Genomic DNA, 18,099 nt, shown 5'->3' with positions numbered 1-18,099 from the left:
TTCCTGGCTGCGCTCAGCTGGCGGATTTAAAGGGGAAACGTCACAATGTCCGTGAACAGAGGAAATGAGTTCGTAAAGAATTCACTTTTCAATGATAATGAATCGAAGACAAATAAAGGAATAACGATGGCTGGAACTAGACTTTAGAAATACTGGTGTCAATGGTTCAAAATGACGCTGTTCAAATCCTAAATCCAGGGGGGGGAAACTCATTCAGTTGGTCTGAAGCAAACAAATATTGAAATGACTCAATGAATTTTCCTCTTTATCTTCTTTATAAATGTAATACACACAAGTCCTCGGCACCATCAATAGTAGCAAAGTAACAGTACGTAGCATTTAGGGGAATAGTGATCGGCAGTGATGAAAATAATGCGAATGATTCCTTCAGTGTATAATGAAACGCAGATGACAACCATTGTGCTTTTGTTGCCTTAATGAGCAGTTTATATGTCTTCACCTCTTCACGGAGCCAGCCGCCATGTTTCAACAGCAGCCCCGAGGCCTCCCGGTCCCACGCACTGCACCTTTAACAGAATGGTGGGCTCATCTGTGGTTATGACAATGAATGAAGCCCACCTCACAGAAGGTCGTTTTAAAGGTCACGGAGCAGCACCGAAAGGAATGCAGGGCCCACGGCCTCACATACAGCTCCTAAATGTATACACGCTGCTCAGCTGCAGCAAAGATGCTGCGTAAACCCTCTTTTTGAATGTTGTGCAGAGTGCTTTGCGTGGGTAACGTACAGCAGAGAGGCATGCGGAGCCTGGTGCTCCACAAATAAACGTACGGGTCCAACCGTCTGATCAGACAAAGCCGTTTCATCGGGGAAACCTTTTTAAATTCTGGAATTCAGTCATCATATCTCCGTTTAGGGAGCAGTGATTGGCAAATACAATTTTGTGATTGAAACCCATTCTATCACAGTACCTGGGGACATAGTGTGCAGCTGATCCCCGACTCTCAGGTTAATAACCATTCACGGGTAAACGAATGAATGAAGGTCAGCTCGGAGAGGTCATGTGACCAGTTCCAACCCCCGGCCGTGTGATTTACCCAGACAAAGTGTGGTGTAGCGATTGGGCCTAACATAAGGACAACAAAAGTGAAAGTAAACGGTGTGGTCACTCCTCAGCAGCAAGATCCATTGTAGAATTAAAACGGGGAAAAAAAAGAAAAAAAAGAGGCTTTTTCCTTAAATAGTAAAAAAGGAAAGGGAAACGCAGCTGGACAACAGAGGACGGCGCGCTCGCCTTACCTTAATCCACCTGTTGAGACTGGGCCCGGTGTCTTTGTCCAGTCCGTCTGCTCGGGGGCTTTCACATAAATCTCTGACTTGCATCACAAATGCTCCATCCAAATCTCGCTCAATAGTTGTTAGAGGGGCTTCCTATTAAGCTTTGTGCGTGTTGCAGCTGTTTCAGGGCTTTCCAGACCTGCTAATGTTACTCAAGGGTCTCAATAAGAAAAGTGAAATGTTTTACTTCTGTCTTGTCGGACATGGCTTCAAAAGAAAAGGAGTCCCGCTGAGTGTGATTTGGCCGCGCCAGACGCCTCGAGGACTCGTGAAAATCACAAACCAAGGTCATTTATCATGTTGCTCTCGCTCCAGACCTCATTAAGTCTCCATTATGGGGCCAACTTGACTTTGGGTCTAGAGCTTTTCTCTAACATCTCGGAGCAACATTCTTAAAACAACAAGAAACACGTCTTTACTGCAACGTAACCATTTATTGCACGCCACTACAAAATTATATAATTTTTGAACTATGATACAATCTCCACATATACAAAATGTACAGTTTAAAGATTATGATACAAGTAGTTTACATTGTTTCATATAAGACAAACACGCAGGTTCTCACTTTCCACAGGTTTATGTAATATCTCTATAGCTGACTTTAACAGATTACATTTGATGGACTAAATACAATACTGATGTGAAAAAGAAGTCAAATAAGACTACAAATGAAACCTTTGGCTCCTCCTAATGAGAGGCTCTCAAAAAGATCAGTCAAATGGATCAAATTCAAATTAGCACTGAGCAACTGCAGTTTGTTGAAGGTCGAATGAGTGAAACTCGACTGCATTGTTTTCCTGTTTATGGCCATTAACACAACTATTGTACTGACCATGTACGTAAGAATAATGGCTTACATTCATCAATCAAACCAAGACTTTTAAAAATAATTTGGTGTAAACACTGGAAATGAATCCGTGCAGTAGAACTAGAGGTAGCAACCCACAGTTGTCCAAGTAATAACGGCAATTTAAAACTACATTGGTACTAGAATATGTTAACTACATTCTCAGAGGGGAAAACGCCCACTATGCAAGGAATCCCCATGACTGGTCTGATCTTCTTCTGTTGTTTGCATTTCATCCACACATTGTGGTAAGGAAACAGGGACAGTGGTTTCTTTCACACTCACTTTTATACTTTTTTGCTCCTATTATCGGCCTAGTGTTGCCTCATGTTGTCGTATTTGCTACATCTGTAAATCACATTTTTTGTCCATATTTACAACGTTGTTTAGTTTTTGAAAAACAGAATCAATCTCTTTCTTTTCTTCATTTGTTTTGGAAGAGTAACTTGAAGAAGGAAGCGTAAAGAACAACGTTTGAAAGCAAAAGAAAAGCCCAGTACGACATGTAACGTACATTTCAATCAATCCGCCCATCAGGACTCAACAGTCCTCTTCTTGGCTTCATTTGCCAGCCCTTGAAACTGTAGTTGGATACATATTTAATTACTTGTGTATTGCTTGTTGAACAAATACTAGAGCAGATGTCATATTCACCTTGGAAACAGCACTAACTGGATTAAAAGTTCCCCCACAGCCAAGAGGCAATGAAACAAAACCCACCACAATGTGCCACAACTTTTCTGCTCGGTTAAAAAAATAAAAGTTAAACAGAAAGTAAATAGGTTTCAAATTGAAGTTCAGGGATCAGGAGTGAGAAAACAAACGTTTATGTTTTACTACTCTATATAGTGAATATATAGGGCTTTTGATGACATCATCCCAAATGAAATGCAGCTATTAAGTGAACTGTGCACAGGCTTGTTTCACAAAGGCACCATTACAGGAAAGGGGTAGATGGTCGGTCAGTTTAGTGCGCTGAGCAAGAAGATTCAGTTAATGTATGCATCAGTCATTCAAAGCAGATAGAAGAGTAGAGTCGGACCTCCAAGCCATCACTTGGAGCCTCTATTTACCAACACCTACAGATGGTGCCTGATATGTTTGGGTCCATCTCCTTTTGTGACAAAACCAGCTCAAGGTTCAGCGTTTGGTCTCAGAGAAGAACAACTCTCGTCTTACCATCATTGTGAACGAGACACTGTTCATCCCCAGACATCCAGTGCATTTATTTGGTCTTTCTTTTCTTCTAACTACAGTTAGTTTGTCACGTCAGGGCCTGGAGGAGAAGTTGATTCCTGTCACCATCTTCTGGATCTTCTCCTCATTCTTCAGAATGTTGGATCTCACGGCACAAATCTTGTCCTGCTGGTCCTTGATCAGCTGCTCCAGCTCAGCCAGTTCCGACTTCAGAGGCTCCACCGCCCTGTCCGTCACTCTGCAGCACAAGCATGCAAACACACACAACAACATTTTAAAAACAGGTTGAACAAAAATAAATAAACAAACAGACACTTAGCTGTTGGAAGATCCTCCTCAAACTGCCACCTTACAGTTGCTCATCACTTTTGATTTAAGACAACAAGGCATCACACAATATTTAAAAATTGCATAAGAAAAGGTTATTGAGGGTAGAAGCTTAACATCAATTTGGAGGTTTAAAACCAGAGCAAAGACAAAAAAGCAACACATGCGTAGTTGCTGAATATGAACTCCTGATATCGGTACACAAAATGTTAAGATAGCACGTTGCGCGGGACCGCGGCTCAGCCTATGAAGTGTGCAGCGTGCGCGCCGACCTCACCTCTGCTCCTGCAGCAAAGCCTGCGCGTGCTCCTTGTTCTCCCGCCGCCAGGCGCGCAGTTCAGCCTGCATGGCGTCCACGTCCTCCTGTATGTAGTCCATGATCTTACCCAAGGGCAGGGCGCTGCGGCACACCGTCTGGATGGACGAGCGCAGGCGCTCTATCTCCCGCGTCACCATTTCCCGCTCTTTCTTCTTTGCAGCGTCAGACACAAAGCCCTGCGAGTGGAGGAGAAAGGCGATTTAGGGAAGAAGAGACATTTGAGCGGCGAGAACCTGAGGGGGGACGGGAGGCTGGGTGCTACGTTTCCGTGGCGACATCGTTGGTTGAGACACTGTTGTCAGCTGTAACAGTTGTGTGAGAGCAGTGCAGGCTCAGCTACGTCAACAAAGGATGGAGAATGCCCCCCCCCCCCCCCCCCCCTCTTCTCTCCCCTCTCCCCTCAGGTGGGCCTTACTGCCCTGTATCTTTACAATGCAATGTGTCTTTTTCTGTGTTATTAACCATTTAGCACCTTTAAACTAAAACATGAATAAAACAGCTGTATGAACACACAAAAAAAATACTTGGGCCTCCGGAGACCAAAACATAACAAACCCTCTTTAGCAATTCTACCTTTGCCAGCAGAGGCTCAAATGCCCACAACCTGCATTTAGTGGTTTAGGATTTCAAGGCTAAAAATGTTGGGCAGGAATTCCACCGACCTGGCTGTATATATAGAGATCAAACGGTGCTGGCAGAGCTGGGGGGCTGGCTGATGAAGGCCTCCAGTGTGTGCTGCGTGTGGTAGTTGTGGGACGGGGGAGGGGGACGTTCACCATATACAAATTACACTCAATGGCAGAAACAAGGGGGGGGGGGGTATCGGGGAGTAAATCCAAGGATGTTTGTTCAGCTGGGCTCTGCAAGGCTTTGCACACCGAGTGTGCAATGCGACGGCACTCACCATTGCGACTCTAAAGAAAGACACACACACACACACACACACACACACGCACGCACGCACGCGCTCGCACCACTCTCGGTCTCTAAGTCCTGTTTATTTTAGTAACAAGCTGTGGCAGTGGGGTTATTTTACTACAGTATTGAGTAACAACTACTACACTTCTTCCTCCTTTCAAGTTCAACCCTCGGACCAATTTATACCAATTGGCTCCACACATGGGAGCACCTGCCTTCACAAGGCGGCGGGAATCCTATTCACCACGCAGTGTAAACTGAGCGACAGCTTCCTCTTCACAACGCATCGCCTGTCACACATGCTTGGCATCGCTGGCACATGCGTCCTTATCGAGCCATCTCTCGGAACGAGCCGCTAATTACAGCCTGACTGGACAAGACCACACTGCAGAGATGACATCAAACATCCGGTGTTTGCCGTCACGTCTTTTTACAGTCAGCGAGCACAAAGTCCGAACGGCCCTCGCTCTGCGGTACCTATTTTGTGGGGTCTCCGCAGTGCGAGGGCCCGAAACGCCTCGGCCCCCGGCGCTTCTGGAACGAGGTGGGTGGCTTTCCACTGGGCGCAGCTAGACAAACACTCTACGGCTCATTCCGCCTGCCGGGCTGCGGTTTCGCTCCACACAGCCCAGACAGGACCAGGGCTTCTTTCTATTCGCCGTCCCCTTGCTACCATCCCCTCAACCCCCGAGCTCTCCTTCTCTGTTGGGGGAAAAACAAACAAAACAAAAAAAAAAAAACTCGGCATGAAAACATGACCCCTGGTTCGTGTGCACTCTGTCCAGCTGGGTATAAATCAGCACTTTATGGAGGTCCCCGTCAGGGCCTGCGAGACCTGGGTGCTCCTGGTTTTCCTTTTTCTTCACCCGGATCACGGAACAATATTTGGACGTAGTGACCACAGAGGAGTGGGAGGTGAGGAAGGTTTTCCCATTATCTCAGACGGTGATGAAAGCCCCCGGCAATAGGGAGGACTCAGCCACTGGCGAACGCTCCAAACGGCAGGTGGACCGAGAAGAGTTTTACCCAAAGAATTGTTTGGTGGATTGAGATGTCTCCGTCTTGTGGAAGTGTATTTGGTTTCATCAGCACTGACTGCACATTGCTGTTAGATTGAAATCCTTCTGTAATGTACCTTGAACTTCACCCCAGTTATCGCGTGCCCGTTTGCCTCAGTTCGTAACTAACAAATATGTGATTTATGGACTGGAGGCAAGAGGAAGGCATTCCTCAGTCTCCTTTGAGATTAGAAATATACATTGATGGAGCCCGTCGGCGGAGGAGATACCTCCAGGGTATCATTAGCTGGGAAAGCAATTATCTAGATGCTAGCTGACATGGGGAGATTAGCTTACATCATAAGGAGAGCCGCTCCATCGTTGGTCATTAATCGGCTTCACTGGGAGGATAAGAGACAAGTGTACAAACCTCCCATTGGAACATTCTAGCTGTATCACTTTAAGGACAAGTTATAGTCGTTCCAGTAGGTCACGCTCAAATGTCTCTCACTATGAACTGCTCTTCTGTCATCACAAGCACACAAAAAGAAGATTTGTCAAAGGATGTTCAGATGATTGAAGAGGCCGTGGATAAAGGTCAGAGCGTCTGGGGAACAATCCTGCTGGCGACCATTTGAAGACGCCGACGGGCGTCCCAGTGGTTTTAACAATGTGTTCCTGCAGACGATCTGGGGAGCGACGCACCGAGCGGATACTGGCTCTGGGACGTTGTTTATGGGCTTCCTCGTCGTTCGTCACAGCGGGCCGTTTTAAAAGTTGAGCTAGATCATAAAAATAGCGTGGAGTCAGCGAGGTGAGGAGCAAAGCTTGACGGCCACTGAGGTCACAGGATGTTGTTGTAAGACCACGGCAGCCCCTCGGGGAGACGACTGAGACACCCGGGGCTACGAGGTGAGCTGACATAAAACCTCCGGAGGCTCCTCGGCAGTAACTGGAGATGGAAATTAGCTTTTTTAGAAGTTGCTCATCATTCAAACGTTTTCGTGGTGAGAAAAAAAGTAAATTTCAGAGGGTTGTGACTCGAGGTGTGGCCCCGCCTGTTGGTGCTTCAGGTAGGTACTCCTCAAAAACCGGACCCCCTGATCCAACGACATCTACAAAAGTAGTATGACTAATGGAATGCCACAGGGTCATTTCCTTATGCTCCCACAAAAATGTGTATAAAGACACAGAGGTCTGCAGAGAGGAGTATTTATTTTCTTGACAATTCTGCAGAGAGTATTCTGGCCCTTCTCCTCCGTGACTCTCACTCAGCAGCCATCCATTTGTATGCCACAGGGTTTATTTATACATTACAAACCTTCATCAAGGCTAATTTGATGAGGGGGGAAAAGAGTACACAAAAATTCTTATGAAAACGCAGCTGCTGCGAAGGGCAGATTCTGTCTAAATAAAAAGGGAGCTATCTTGCAATAATATACAATACCGCCGAGGGGGTCATGAGGAAGGGCATCCCCATAAATATACAACAAACTCTCCCGTCACACACACGCTGGGGTGGGACGTGGCAAATATAATCATTTGACCGTTTAAGAATGACTTTTATTTACATAATGTGGCAACCGGCTTAAACAATGCCTGAATTCATTCAGGAATGACAAAGAACACAAGAATGCGTGGCCTGGATTATCAACATCCTTCCCCTGACGGAACGGGGCGTCAGGTCCCAAACAGGGGGGCTTGTGACTCACTCGCTGTTTTGATAAACATCGGCTTTTGAGAAAATGAAAGGCGGCAGCTGAAACCTCAAACCCGTCGGTCATACCGCATTGAATGAAGGAGCTCAATATTTACATTTTTGACCGTGTGTGTTTTACCGTGATTACAAGAAAAAGAGGAGAAAAAAACCCCTCTTCAATTAGGTTGACCTCTGCACCCTTTCATGTCAGGAAGGAAGTCATTACAGTTCTTTATGCAGCTGACGAGCTAAGGCCAATAATGGTGGAGGGGTGCACTCGACAGGCCCGATGTCCAGACATACCTGTTAGAGGCCGCTTGTGCAGACCGTGCAGGATACTCTGAAAACAGAGGAGGCTCCATTAAGGAAATTAGGATAAACTCTACAAGGCTACGCAACGCTCGCGCTCCACAAAGAGCTCCTCTATCTTCATGCATGTTTTCTTTTATTTGTAAGAGAAGAGTTGATGTGGGTGGTGGGAACGGGGCGACATAAAAAGTTCACGTCATAATAATCCTGGCCAAAGAGATTAAGATACACAATGTAATCCCTACTATCATACAAATACGCTTAACATACAGGAATCACTATCTTGCATTCTGCTTTACTAATAGGACACACCTCTTTCATGAGGAAAAAGTCCACCAATTAGACACATTTCTGAAAAAGTAACATGTCTGTTCTTTCTTAGCCTAAATATAAATTCTTCTTTGATTAAGTTCTATTTTACACTAATTTACCGTAATAATGCTTTGTGATGATATTCAATTATTCTGATCATGGGAATGTACCTCAATCGAATTATTGTGAGTGTTTTTTATTGCGATCCGGCGTAGAAAATTGTATTTCATCCCATCCCGAGAGGGAAGAGGTATGTAAAAAGTACATGTAACACACACACACACAGACACACACACAAATACCTGTTAAGTGAAATGTCTGGCCAACGAATTCCTGTCAAGCTATTTCAGTTTACTGGTGGCAAAGCTGAGACAACTTGAGGTGTGAGTTACGAGGGATGCTGTCTGAGACGCCGTGGGGAGGAGATGGATCGGGGGATGCTTTGCATGAGTGACAGCCCAAAACAGAGCATCCATCAGAGTCAGGGTGGTCAGCTAGGAAGGGGTGCCCGGGAGACTGTGCTCCAGTGAAAAGGACCACCCAAAGCAGGCGGCATAAGCCATCTCACACCATGGACTACAGACCAAACCCGAAGCTACACACTGAAAATAACAATGACAGGCGGCTCTCTCTTGACTGACGGACAGGAATCCGTGATCAACAGCAGGGATGAGTCATGTTGAACAAAAAACAAAAAAAACACGCCTAAGAAGTCTACATCGAAGAGATGTTGAGAAGAAAGTAGTAAGAAATACGTCAGGAGTGAAACCTCAAACTGGTTGTTCACCGTCTGTTCTGTGGAATAACACACCAGGGGAAGGAGAGTAAACAGCCAGAATAAGATTGCTCAGAATGCAAGTCTCCGAGATGGCAGATATCGACAGAAGGAACAGACAAAAGAATGAAGCGTACCGTAGACATTGAGCAACCAGCTCATTTTGCTCCAGACATCTTGATGAGTGTATCACTTGTGTGTGGTCTGCTAGAGGCCACACTTGCTTCTCTGCTTATTAGCCCCTCGGCCTCACTGAAGGGGAGCATATTTGTGGTTACGAGGCGGCGCAATTACACCTCTCCACTCCATTTGTTTATATCTTCATTTTGATAATAGCCAGGGCTGCGCAGGGCCGTTCACTGTGGTTAAAACATTTGCACTGCAGAGCAAAGCTAGTGGAGAGACCGGCTGGCGAGCTTTAGAGTGTCCCCCGAGTCAGTCAGACTAGGCTGATGCTGCCCCCTAGAGGACAAGCAGAGAAACTACTGCTAAGACCGTCCTTACCTGCTCTTTGGATTTGGGGGACGACGGGGACAATTCATAGTCTTTCTTGGTCTCGAGGATCTTCTTCACGAGGCTGCCTGCGCGGAGAGAAACGGTGAGAGGAAGATGAGAGGTGAGCCTCCTCACAGCACCAGGGGACAGAAGATGTGCCCCTAATGAGCCTCCCAGAATAAGAAATGAAGAAGCAGTAAATAACGTGAGGATCAGATCCGAGCGGGTACCATGTTTGTCTTCGCCGTTGAGGTCCTGCCCCTGGAAGGGAAAGAAATAGAGGATAACTATCCAATGTACTCGCATTACATTCCAAGAAGCTCGCCGTCCAAGTCACTCACCGCCTCCATGTCAGGAGCCTCCGCGGGCGGAGGCACCGCCTCCTCCACGAGAAATTGCTCATCTTCGTCCTCCTCGTCATCAGACAGCACCTTCCCGTCCATGATGACTGGTGCTGGGGGCTTGGCACTGGACAGCCTGCTGGGACAGAGACTCGTTTCTGACTGAAAGCTGTGTATGTACCATGTAGGGTGAGGCGTGTGTTTGTCTGACGGAGCGGTCAGATTATCACAGTTACAAACAGTGTAGTCACCTCTCAGCCGGCGTCACATCGGAGCTTTCCTGTTTCTTGACTCGGGGGGGGGCTGGGCGAGCGCTGCCCGGCCGTGGCATCCGCCTGTTGTCGCCCATTGAAAAAGATTTAGACACTTAACTGAAGTTAAGTTGTTAAACCAATAATTTTCTAACTACATACGAGTGCATTTATAAAAGCCATTTTTCATTGTTTTTTACAGGTTGCAGTTTTTTTATTTCTTGACGTGCTTTATAGGGAAAATCTTCTGTTAGCGGCTCTCAGAGAGAAGACAGCTCATTCAGACTTTAGGATGATAATTGTTGCTTGGAACCAAAAAAAAATCGCTAGAACGCAGCTCGTCGGCCAATCGTTCGATTAGATGGTTTAAACACACAAACACTCATAAATGTTTAAATAAAAACAGCAATCACTCCACTATGTGCTCTGCTGGAACAGATACTGGTGATGGCCCAGGAACAAGCTTCATTTTAGCTTTAGCGCAACTACCCTAATATTTAAATAAATCGGATAAAATGCAATGAAATAACTTTTATACTAAGAAATTACAACCGAATTTTAACGTTTATATGTTTGATGACCTACTGCATAAGATGATTTAACCAGTGAGACGGATCCCTTATAATCATTGCCCTCATTGTGAAAAATTATCATAATGAAAAAAATTACCACACGATTAAAATAACATCTCAAATCTTCCAAAAAAGAAAGGTCATAAGGTCATATTAAATAGCTACTTTGCGTTAGATGTTGATGTTTCCCAGATAATTGTGAGAGCAGCTTAAATATTTACAGTTAATGAGGTGTTTTTGTCTTAAGTGAAGAGTATTGCTGGATTAATGTCCTGTACCTCAGCAAAGCGCTTGCATAATGAGGTACGGTTCAGTGTTGACTGTACAGACCTGGAGGCCACGTCAAATGGCACCGAGGACGCTGCAGTCTCTCCATTTTCTTGGGGCGGCGGTCTCTGGGCTAACAGAGCATCTCCGTCTGCGAAGGGACAGCAGCGACTTGTAGTTAGCTCAGTATAACATAGCGAGGGTTAGATCCGTCCTTCCACTGGACACTAATGTACATGCCTGTATAACGAGTGCACACAGTACCGGCCTGTTTCTATGTCCTGAATGCTCACAACCTGACAAAGATACCGCTAGTTCAGAACACCGTTGCCAAAAGAGAAATTTGCTCAGATGGATTTTGTTCTTTTGGACGGAGCTCGACTGACATTTCCCAAACCAGCCGGCTGCTAAGACTCAATTGTTGCCCTCGCTGCGTACGGCGGTGGGGTTTCTTGTCCTCTAGGAGAGTTGCTTTAGTAATCCTCTGAGGCCCTTGAGACATTGAACGTTATTAATGAACTTCACTGACTTGCTCAGACCTTTAAAAAAAAAGAGCATATTGTTGCCCCATCTAGAACGTCATTTAGTCGCAGTGAGAGAATGTCGAGCATGCACTCTAAAGGGAGCGCGCTGACATACTGGGGGAAGACATTTCTGGATCCTTTGATCCTTGTGCTTTCAGGACTAAAGAAGTGGAGCGCTGACTTTAAAGTTTTTGGTCTATTTATGAATTGATCAATTTTAAAACTTTCTTTTTCTGTTACTGCAATTCATAAAGGAACCCCTCAAAATGCATTTTTGATTAAGGGCAGCACCTCTGCTGTCACGATGACCACATGGAAAATCCCTAATGTTAAATGAGATGAGATAGAGAACAATTACCTCCCTCGCTGTCAGATTCATCTGTCGGAGAGCAGAAAAAGATCTTGTTAGTTTCTGGACATGCAAACACAGAGTATGAAAACACAAAGTGTCTTTCTTAATGTCAGTTCCATGAAACCTTTGTCGACACTGCCAACAGTAATCCTGATGAGTCACTTTTACCTCCCACTGAGTGGAACCAGTCAGTGAATTTATAAGACCAGTTCGCAAATAGAAACCCGTCAACTGTAAAATCTATTTGGCTGTCGAAGAGCCCCTCGGTTGATGATTCAAGGGCAGTTATTTAGTCATTTAGTCAAGGGCAGTTAGTCGTTTTAAGTTGGGTGCTGGGGGAGAAGGGATGGGGGTTACCTTGACCTCCAATTTTGGGTCTCCGCCTCTGCCCTTTGGCAGATGAAGGCCGAGGTATTCTAGCTGGACTGTCAGGCTGTGAGAGAAGCAGAGACAAGCAGGCAAAGGATACACGTTTACAACAATAAGCAGTGAAAAGCAACACATCACTCACTGACTGTGGACGCCCCGTCATGTAGAACCCTCTATTGGGCCGTCCTTTCATGATCAGTCATCAACTTCTTTGCTAAACAATTAGGCCCCAATTAACATGGAGGGTTAATGTTGAAACCGTACACACTGACAGACTGCTGCATGCGAAATACAGCACATGGGGGGCAAGTTAGTTGTATCACAGCAACAATAAAAACACTGAAACGGAATGAAGTGTGTTTAAAAAACAACAACTGCCACAGATTATGAACTTACCTGGTTCTCAACTGCTTCTGCAGGCTGCAGAGACAAAGAACACAACATTACACCACAAACTGAGGTCACATTTAGCAATGATACAAATAATATGAGGACACAAGGCCTCACATGCCTGCTAAACACCATAGCCCAAATTAGCACTAAAACAAGTAGCCGCCCCCCTAACGCTATTGCAATCAATGGTCACAGCATCCTAAACAAAAGCGCAGACTACAGCAAAGCTCTCATTTTTTCCGCATTTGGTTTCTGCGGGCTTCAATACCTCCTCGTCTGGTCTTTCATCCTTACATGAAGAAGGGGCACAGCATAAATAAAGTAGAGATGAACATGTAAAGTGTGTCTAGTAAAGCACACCATCATCACTATGAGACAATCACTTCTAATAATAAACAATGTATCATGAGTGATGGAACTCACGGCTGGCACAGGTTTGGCTGTTTTGCTGGGCTCGGGGCTCGCCGCCTGCTGTGGTTGCTCTGACACTCTGGCCTACGCACGAACACACACGTGAGGTAAATAATGGTCTGTTGCTAAACATTTAAGACTTGAGGCAAACAGGCAGGCATACCTTGCTATTGCCGCTCTCTCCACTTTTGCTCCGCTCTTCCCGCTCTTTGTGGCGCTCCCTGTCTTTGCCTCGGTCCTTTCTTTTGTCCTTGTCTCTTTCCCGGGCTCCGCGAGAGTCTCTCGCCTTATCTCGGTCTTTGTCTGGCTCCCTCTCTGGCTCCCTCTCTCTGTCCCTCTCCTTGTCCCTGTCTTTCCCCCGTCCTTTGTCTCGCTCCCGATCCCGGCTCTTGTCCTTGGCGCGGGGGTCCTTTTCTGAGCGCTCTCTGGCGCCGTGCTGCTCCTTCTCCCCATCCCTGCGTCGGCTCTGCGGCTCCTTGGGCTGGTCCGGGTCCTTGTGGTCTCGGCTCCCGCTGCGGTCTGTAATCGTCTTCCTCTCCTAAAATAGTTCACGCCGAACACACAGGGTGAGGATCCAAGGCACATGCTGGGACACTGCCGATGCTAACTGCTAACTGCTAACGCAGACGGCACATAGTGCACCAGATGTTGGGAGTGAGCAGTGTGTAATTCCATCCTCAGAGCGGGCGGAGGACTCTCACCTCTCGATCAAGAGGACGTTCGCGTCCTTCCCTATTCTCCTTGTCCTGGGACCTGGTGGTGCTGGCCTTGGTCTTTATGTCCACCTTTTCTCCGGCAAGCACTCGCTTCACGGCATCGTCACTGGACATCTGGAAGACAACATTTGGTTCATGTTATGAATTTGAATTGTTTACCGTCTTTTGAAAACAATCATTTCAGACTTGTACACATACAGTCAATCATTTTCTTTTTGCAGTCTTGTTACACTATTGTATACTACATATTATTGTCTTCCCACAGTAAACTCTTATACAATGCGCTGATGAATAAGGACAGACATTTTGACCAGTACAACTCACAGGATGAAAACTACTGTGCCAAAGCAACGGAGAAAAGCTTTAATACAGAAATGCTACCAGAATAATATGAAATGTTGTTTGAATAGAATTTCATTATTTTAATATATTTGAATGAACTAATCAGCTATCACATATTGGACCAGTATATTCAGCTAACGCTTTACTTAAGTTTCTTACATTCAGAGCTAAATTAATATTGATTCAATGCTCATTAATTTGGGGGATTTTTATTGTTGTTTTTTTCATTGTTGAAATATATCTATTAAATCTAGGCTGTATGTAACAACAGCAAATAGGTTGCATAAGATCCGAGGAATACAAACATTCCCCATGACATGAAATCAAAACAGTGTTTGTAGAACAGATATCCAATTGGGACGTGCTCATCTCTTTACTCTCCAGGGCTCAATTAAAAAGTTCTTCCCGAGGCCGGCTAGACATTACTAGACATAGATTTTTATTATTTGCTAGAAATAACACACAATGGGAAACAGTTTTTTTCCAAATATATCATCTGAATGATAGGAGACTGGGGACAGGAGAGAATTGGAAAGTGAGCCTTTGCAATTGATCTCTTCTGTCTGTGTGCGTTGCCAAGAACACACACCTTGTTGATGCAGCACTTGGCCATGACCTGCAGCAGCTCGTTGGTTTTCTCGGGCTCATGTCCGGCCACAATGCGTGCCGGCTTCGCCCCCAGGGGCTCGCCACTCACCAGCATCACCACGTCTATTGCCTTCTGGAGGAAGACTATCTTGGAGTCCTTATCCTGAGAAGGAAAAAGACAAGGCAAACAGAGTCCATTGTAAAATCTGATTTAATAACAAAGCCTGCCTCCACAAAAAGAAGAGCAAACACCCCCCCCCCCCCCCCCCCCCGCCCCATGACATTGAATTCCAGATAAATGACCCAGCTAAGCAGTGCTGCTAGTCTGTTATAATGCAGCATCTGAGATGCCAGCAGACAGTGCAAAGGAGTTAAAAAACATCATTTACAAAAAAAGATTTGCACTGAAGAGAGTAAGGTAGTGATGAGATTATCACATAACAACACAGCAGTGTTGTTATAACGTCTGTTATCCCATGACAGACGTGTATGAGCATAACAATGGTACCTTCTGAACTCAACATCCTCAATTTTACATGATCTGATTACAGTGATGCTCCTGTTGGGGGACATCCAGTTTCAAACAGGGACCTGTAGCTGAGCCCATGCAGCATCCTTCTGTCGAGTATCGATTTGGGGTCAACTATCAAGCAGCACACTTCTGACACCTTGGATGCCCTCTTAGTCATGTCATGCCAGATCCTCTCACAAAGGGAGCGTGTAGAGTTACTCACACACTGCCGCCCTCAGACTGGGCGTCAGATCACCTGCAGGCTATCTCATACACAAATAAGGCTGCTGCTTAGGACATACGTGCAGATTATGTGAGACAATTATGAGGGAAATGCAATTAACCAAAAATAGTGATATCAGCGTTATGCATCAGGAGGCCTAAAGGAGTAGAAATAATCAACCAGGAGGACAGAGTGGTTCACTTACCTTAACATTGTCGGACTTCATTTCATTTTCACCATACAGACCTTTCATAAAACCTACGGTCTTGATGACCTGAAAGGAATAACAAGTTAAGGTTGAACACTCAGCTGTCAGATTATTTGCATTTCCCTAAAAACTAAAAATATATAAAGTACACATAGGCATCAATATCTCAGCATCCTCTATAATGTGGATGCCTATTTGTGCAGTCAGACACATTGTCAGCAGCGGAAAGGAGTCACACATCCCGACACGCTTCCCTCATCAAATATACATGGGTCGCCTCTGACTACTTAAGACGCGTGGAGTGGGAATGAGATCTCACGTGGGTTGAGAAAGGTTGAACAGATTTTATCGTACTTCACACTTTGTATCAAAGGATTCTGTTGTGTGTGAAAAAAATAAATAAAAGAAAGAGCCCTGGATGTGATGCATGGTTTTATAGAGACACAAGCATGCGCAAAGATGCAAAGGCCAGTTCCTTATCCGGTTCACCGTTACATGCCGCAATAGTCGAACTATCAACTGGATCGGATGGAGTTATCCAGGGGTGTTAGTCGGATCGTAGTCGGACCGCACATAGTCGGACAAAGGTGTTTACATGAAACGGATAATTCGATTTCAGTCCGACTAAGCCAGTTATTCGAATCCATGTAACCACGCTGACTGACTTATTTCTGATGGGTTCAAACTTAGTCTGCTCCATCTCAGTATGGTCCACAAAGTGTCTGTGTAACAGGCCACATCACCTCAAAGCTGGAGGGGACAACTAACGTTGGAGATTAGTGACGTTAGGGAGCTTGGAGCTGAGCGGAGAGGAGCAGCTGCTGAAGTGGTGAAGCAGGCGTGTTACTGAGGAGTCCACCACTGAGGCTTCTACTATCTCTGCAAACCCCTGTGATGATGCGCGGGCAGCTTTGAACACGCAGTGATTCATCGCAGCACCACGTAACCATTGGTCTTATCAAACAGCCCAGCGGCGATAAGCCGCTCAGCATCCGTGATCTCAACGTGACGAAGAGCCACGCACATTTATCCAACCTGGTACCTCGAACGGCTCACTGTGGTTAGCCGACGGTAACGGAACCGGTTCGATCCCCGAGTGTGCTCGAAACTACACGACGCCATAGGCACGGATAGCTCAAGTTAGCTTACCCACTATGTTAAATTACTCACGTAAAGCGACCTCATTTACAATTGTTAGCGATCTTTAGCAACCCTTCCTTTGGTTCATGGTCGACTTTGATGGTTTAACTGCTCGACCAACCTCATCCGCGATACCAGAGTCGCATTGACGGCTGTGGTAGCCGTAACGTCAGTTAACGTTACCGCGAATTGAGTGTTACTTGGTTAGCATAGTTCATGCTAACGGTGCATTAGCCAGACGACTGGCTGGCTCGTCTTTTTATTTGGCGCGAGCCTTTCGGTAAATAAGGGCTAAAGTGGCCCGTTGTGGCGGTGAAACAAACGCAAAGTTGCTAATCCTGAAGTTAGCATGTGAGTCTCACCTCGCTGAAGATGTCGTGAAGGTATCGAAACGGCGGCTTGCTTAGCAGCTTTTCCGTGAGAGGAGGTTTCTTTATCACTTTGCCCAGCGTGTCCTGGGTCTTCTTCACCACCGCCACGTTCATGGCAGCGGGCGAACGTCAAGCTAAGGGGCTTAAACGCAGAGGAGACAGCAACAACTATTCAGGAGTGTACAAAAAAATCCTGCTGGCTCTGTCGCCTGGTTGCCATGTCAATATTCAGCAATCCCACAGTGCACCAGTGATGAAGACTGCGCATGCGCTGACGGTTACGGTTGCTAAGCATCGCTTGCGCCCATAGCAACAGCTAACGATCTCCAACAAGTCTCATGATAAACTAGAAAAGGCATTTCCTGCTGAAAATGCGTTGGAATGCAAAAAGCTGAAAGCTGCACTGAATATTTAAAAATAGCTGAAAATACAGAAAGTTGAAGGGAAGTTGAATACATTTGCTGAATATTTAAAAATAGCTGAAAATACAGAAAGTTGAAGGGAATTTGAGTACATTTGCTGAATATTTAAAAATAGCTGAAAATACAGAAACTCGAAGGGAATTTGAGTACATTTGCTGAATATTTAAAAATAGCTGAAAATACAGAAACTCGAAGGGAATTTGAATACATTTGCTGAAATAAAAGATATTAGAAAAGCTGAAATTAATTTTAAATAGCTGAAAATACAGAAATGGGAGAAGCTGAAAGGAATTTCAATAGATTTGCTGAAAAAGCAGAAATGAAAACAGCTGAAATAAATGTGAAATATTGCAAAACAGAAGTTGCAGGAGCTTAAATGAACTTTAAAAAGTACAGAAATAACAAAAGCTGAGATGAATAAAAAGAGGTTTAAAATTGTTTGTAGTAATGTTAGTCGTAATTTGGGTATTAGTACTAGCAGTAGAAGTCGGTTTAGTATCAATAGCAGTAGAAACAGCTGGAATACTGATACTATTAGCCATAGTAGTATTTGTAATAACATTAGTAGTAGTTGTAGTATTAATAGCAGTAGAAATACTAGC

At 45.2% G+C, this 18,099-nt stretch overlaps 1 protein-coding gene across 6 annotated transcripts; it reads right to left on the bottom strand.

The window, feature by feature from the left end:
- Positions 1-1,711: 1,711 nt before the first annotated feature.
- Positions 1,712-17,425, bottom strand: traf3ip1 (TNF receptor-associated factor 3 interacting protein 1). 6 transcript variants are annotated; one of them, XR_013453123.1, is made up of 17 exons: positions 17,067-17,391; positions 15,562-15,630; positions 14,624-14,785; positions 13,678-13,806; positions 13,140-13,514; positions 12,989-13,060; positions 12,569-12,592; positions 12,161-12,236; positions 11,810-11,830; positions 10,991-11,078; positions 10,089-10,172; positions 9,838-9,976; positions 9,727-9,757; positions 9,506-9,582; positions 7,909-7,945; positions 3,949-4,166; positions 1,712-3,582 (listed from the first exon to the last, which is right to left on the bottom strand). XR_013453123.1 is itself a non-coding variant. In XM_040200829.2 (16 exons), the coding sequence occupies exons 1-16, from the start codon at positions 17,187-17,189 to the stop codon at positions 3,417-3,419; spliced, it is 1,851 nt and encodes a 616-aa protein (XP_040056763.2). In that variant the 5' UTR covers positions 17,190-17,425; the 3' UTR covers positions 1,712-3,416. The 6 variants fall into 6 exon arrangements, 4 of the variants coding, with proteins under 4 accessions (XP_040056763.2, XP_040056762.2, XP_077947533.1 ...); XR_013453124.1 differs by having other exon boundaries at positions 9,838-9,973; XM_040200829.2 differs by lacking the exon at positions 7,909-7,945 and having other exon boundaries at positions 9,838-9,973; positions 17,067-17,425.
- Between the last annotated feature and the right edge of the window lie 674 nt (positions 17,426-18,099).

Source organism: Gasterosteus aculeatus, chromosome 16 (genome assembly GCF_964276395.1).
Source record: "Gasterosteus aculeatus chromosome 16, fGasAcu3.hap1.1, whole genome shotgun sequence".
NCBI classification, from domain to species: domain Eukaryota; kingdom Metazoa; phylum Chordata; class Actinopteri; order Perciformes; family Gasterosteidae; genus Gasterosteus; species Gasterosteus aculeatus.
Note: the sequence above shows the minus strand (reverse complement) of the source record. Positions and strands in the feature narration are given on the sequence as shown.

Bases quoted from the DNA above. Each gene is read 5' to 3' on its own strand.
- traf3ip1 (XM_040200828.2), bottom strand. From the start codon at position 17,189: ATGAACGTGGCGGTGGTGAAGAAGACCCAGGACACGCTGGGCAAAGTG. The intron at 13,807-14,623 runs GTGTGTGTTCTT...GTTGTCTTCCAG, and splicing joins CCAAGTGCTGCATCAACAAG to ATGTCCAGTGACGATGCCGT. The intron at 13,061-13,139 runs GTATGCCTGCCT...GTTCGTGCGTAG, and splicing joins GAGAGAGCGGCAATAGCAAG to GCCAGAGTGTCAGAGCAACC.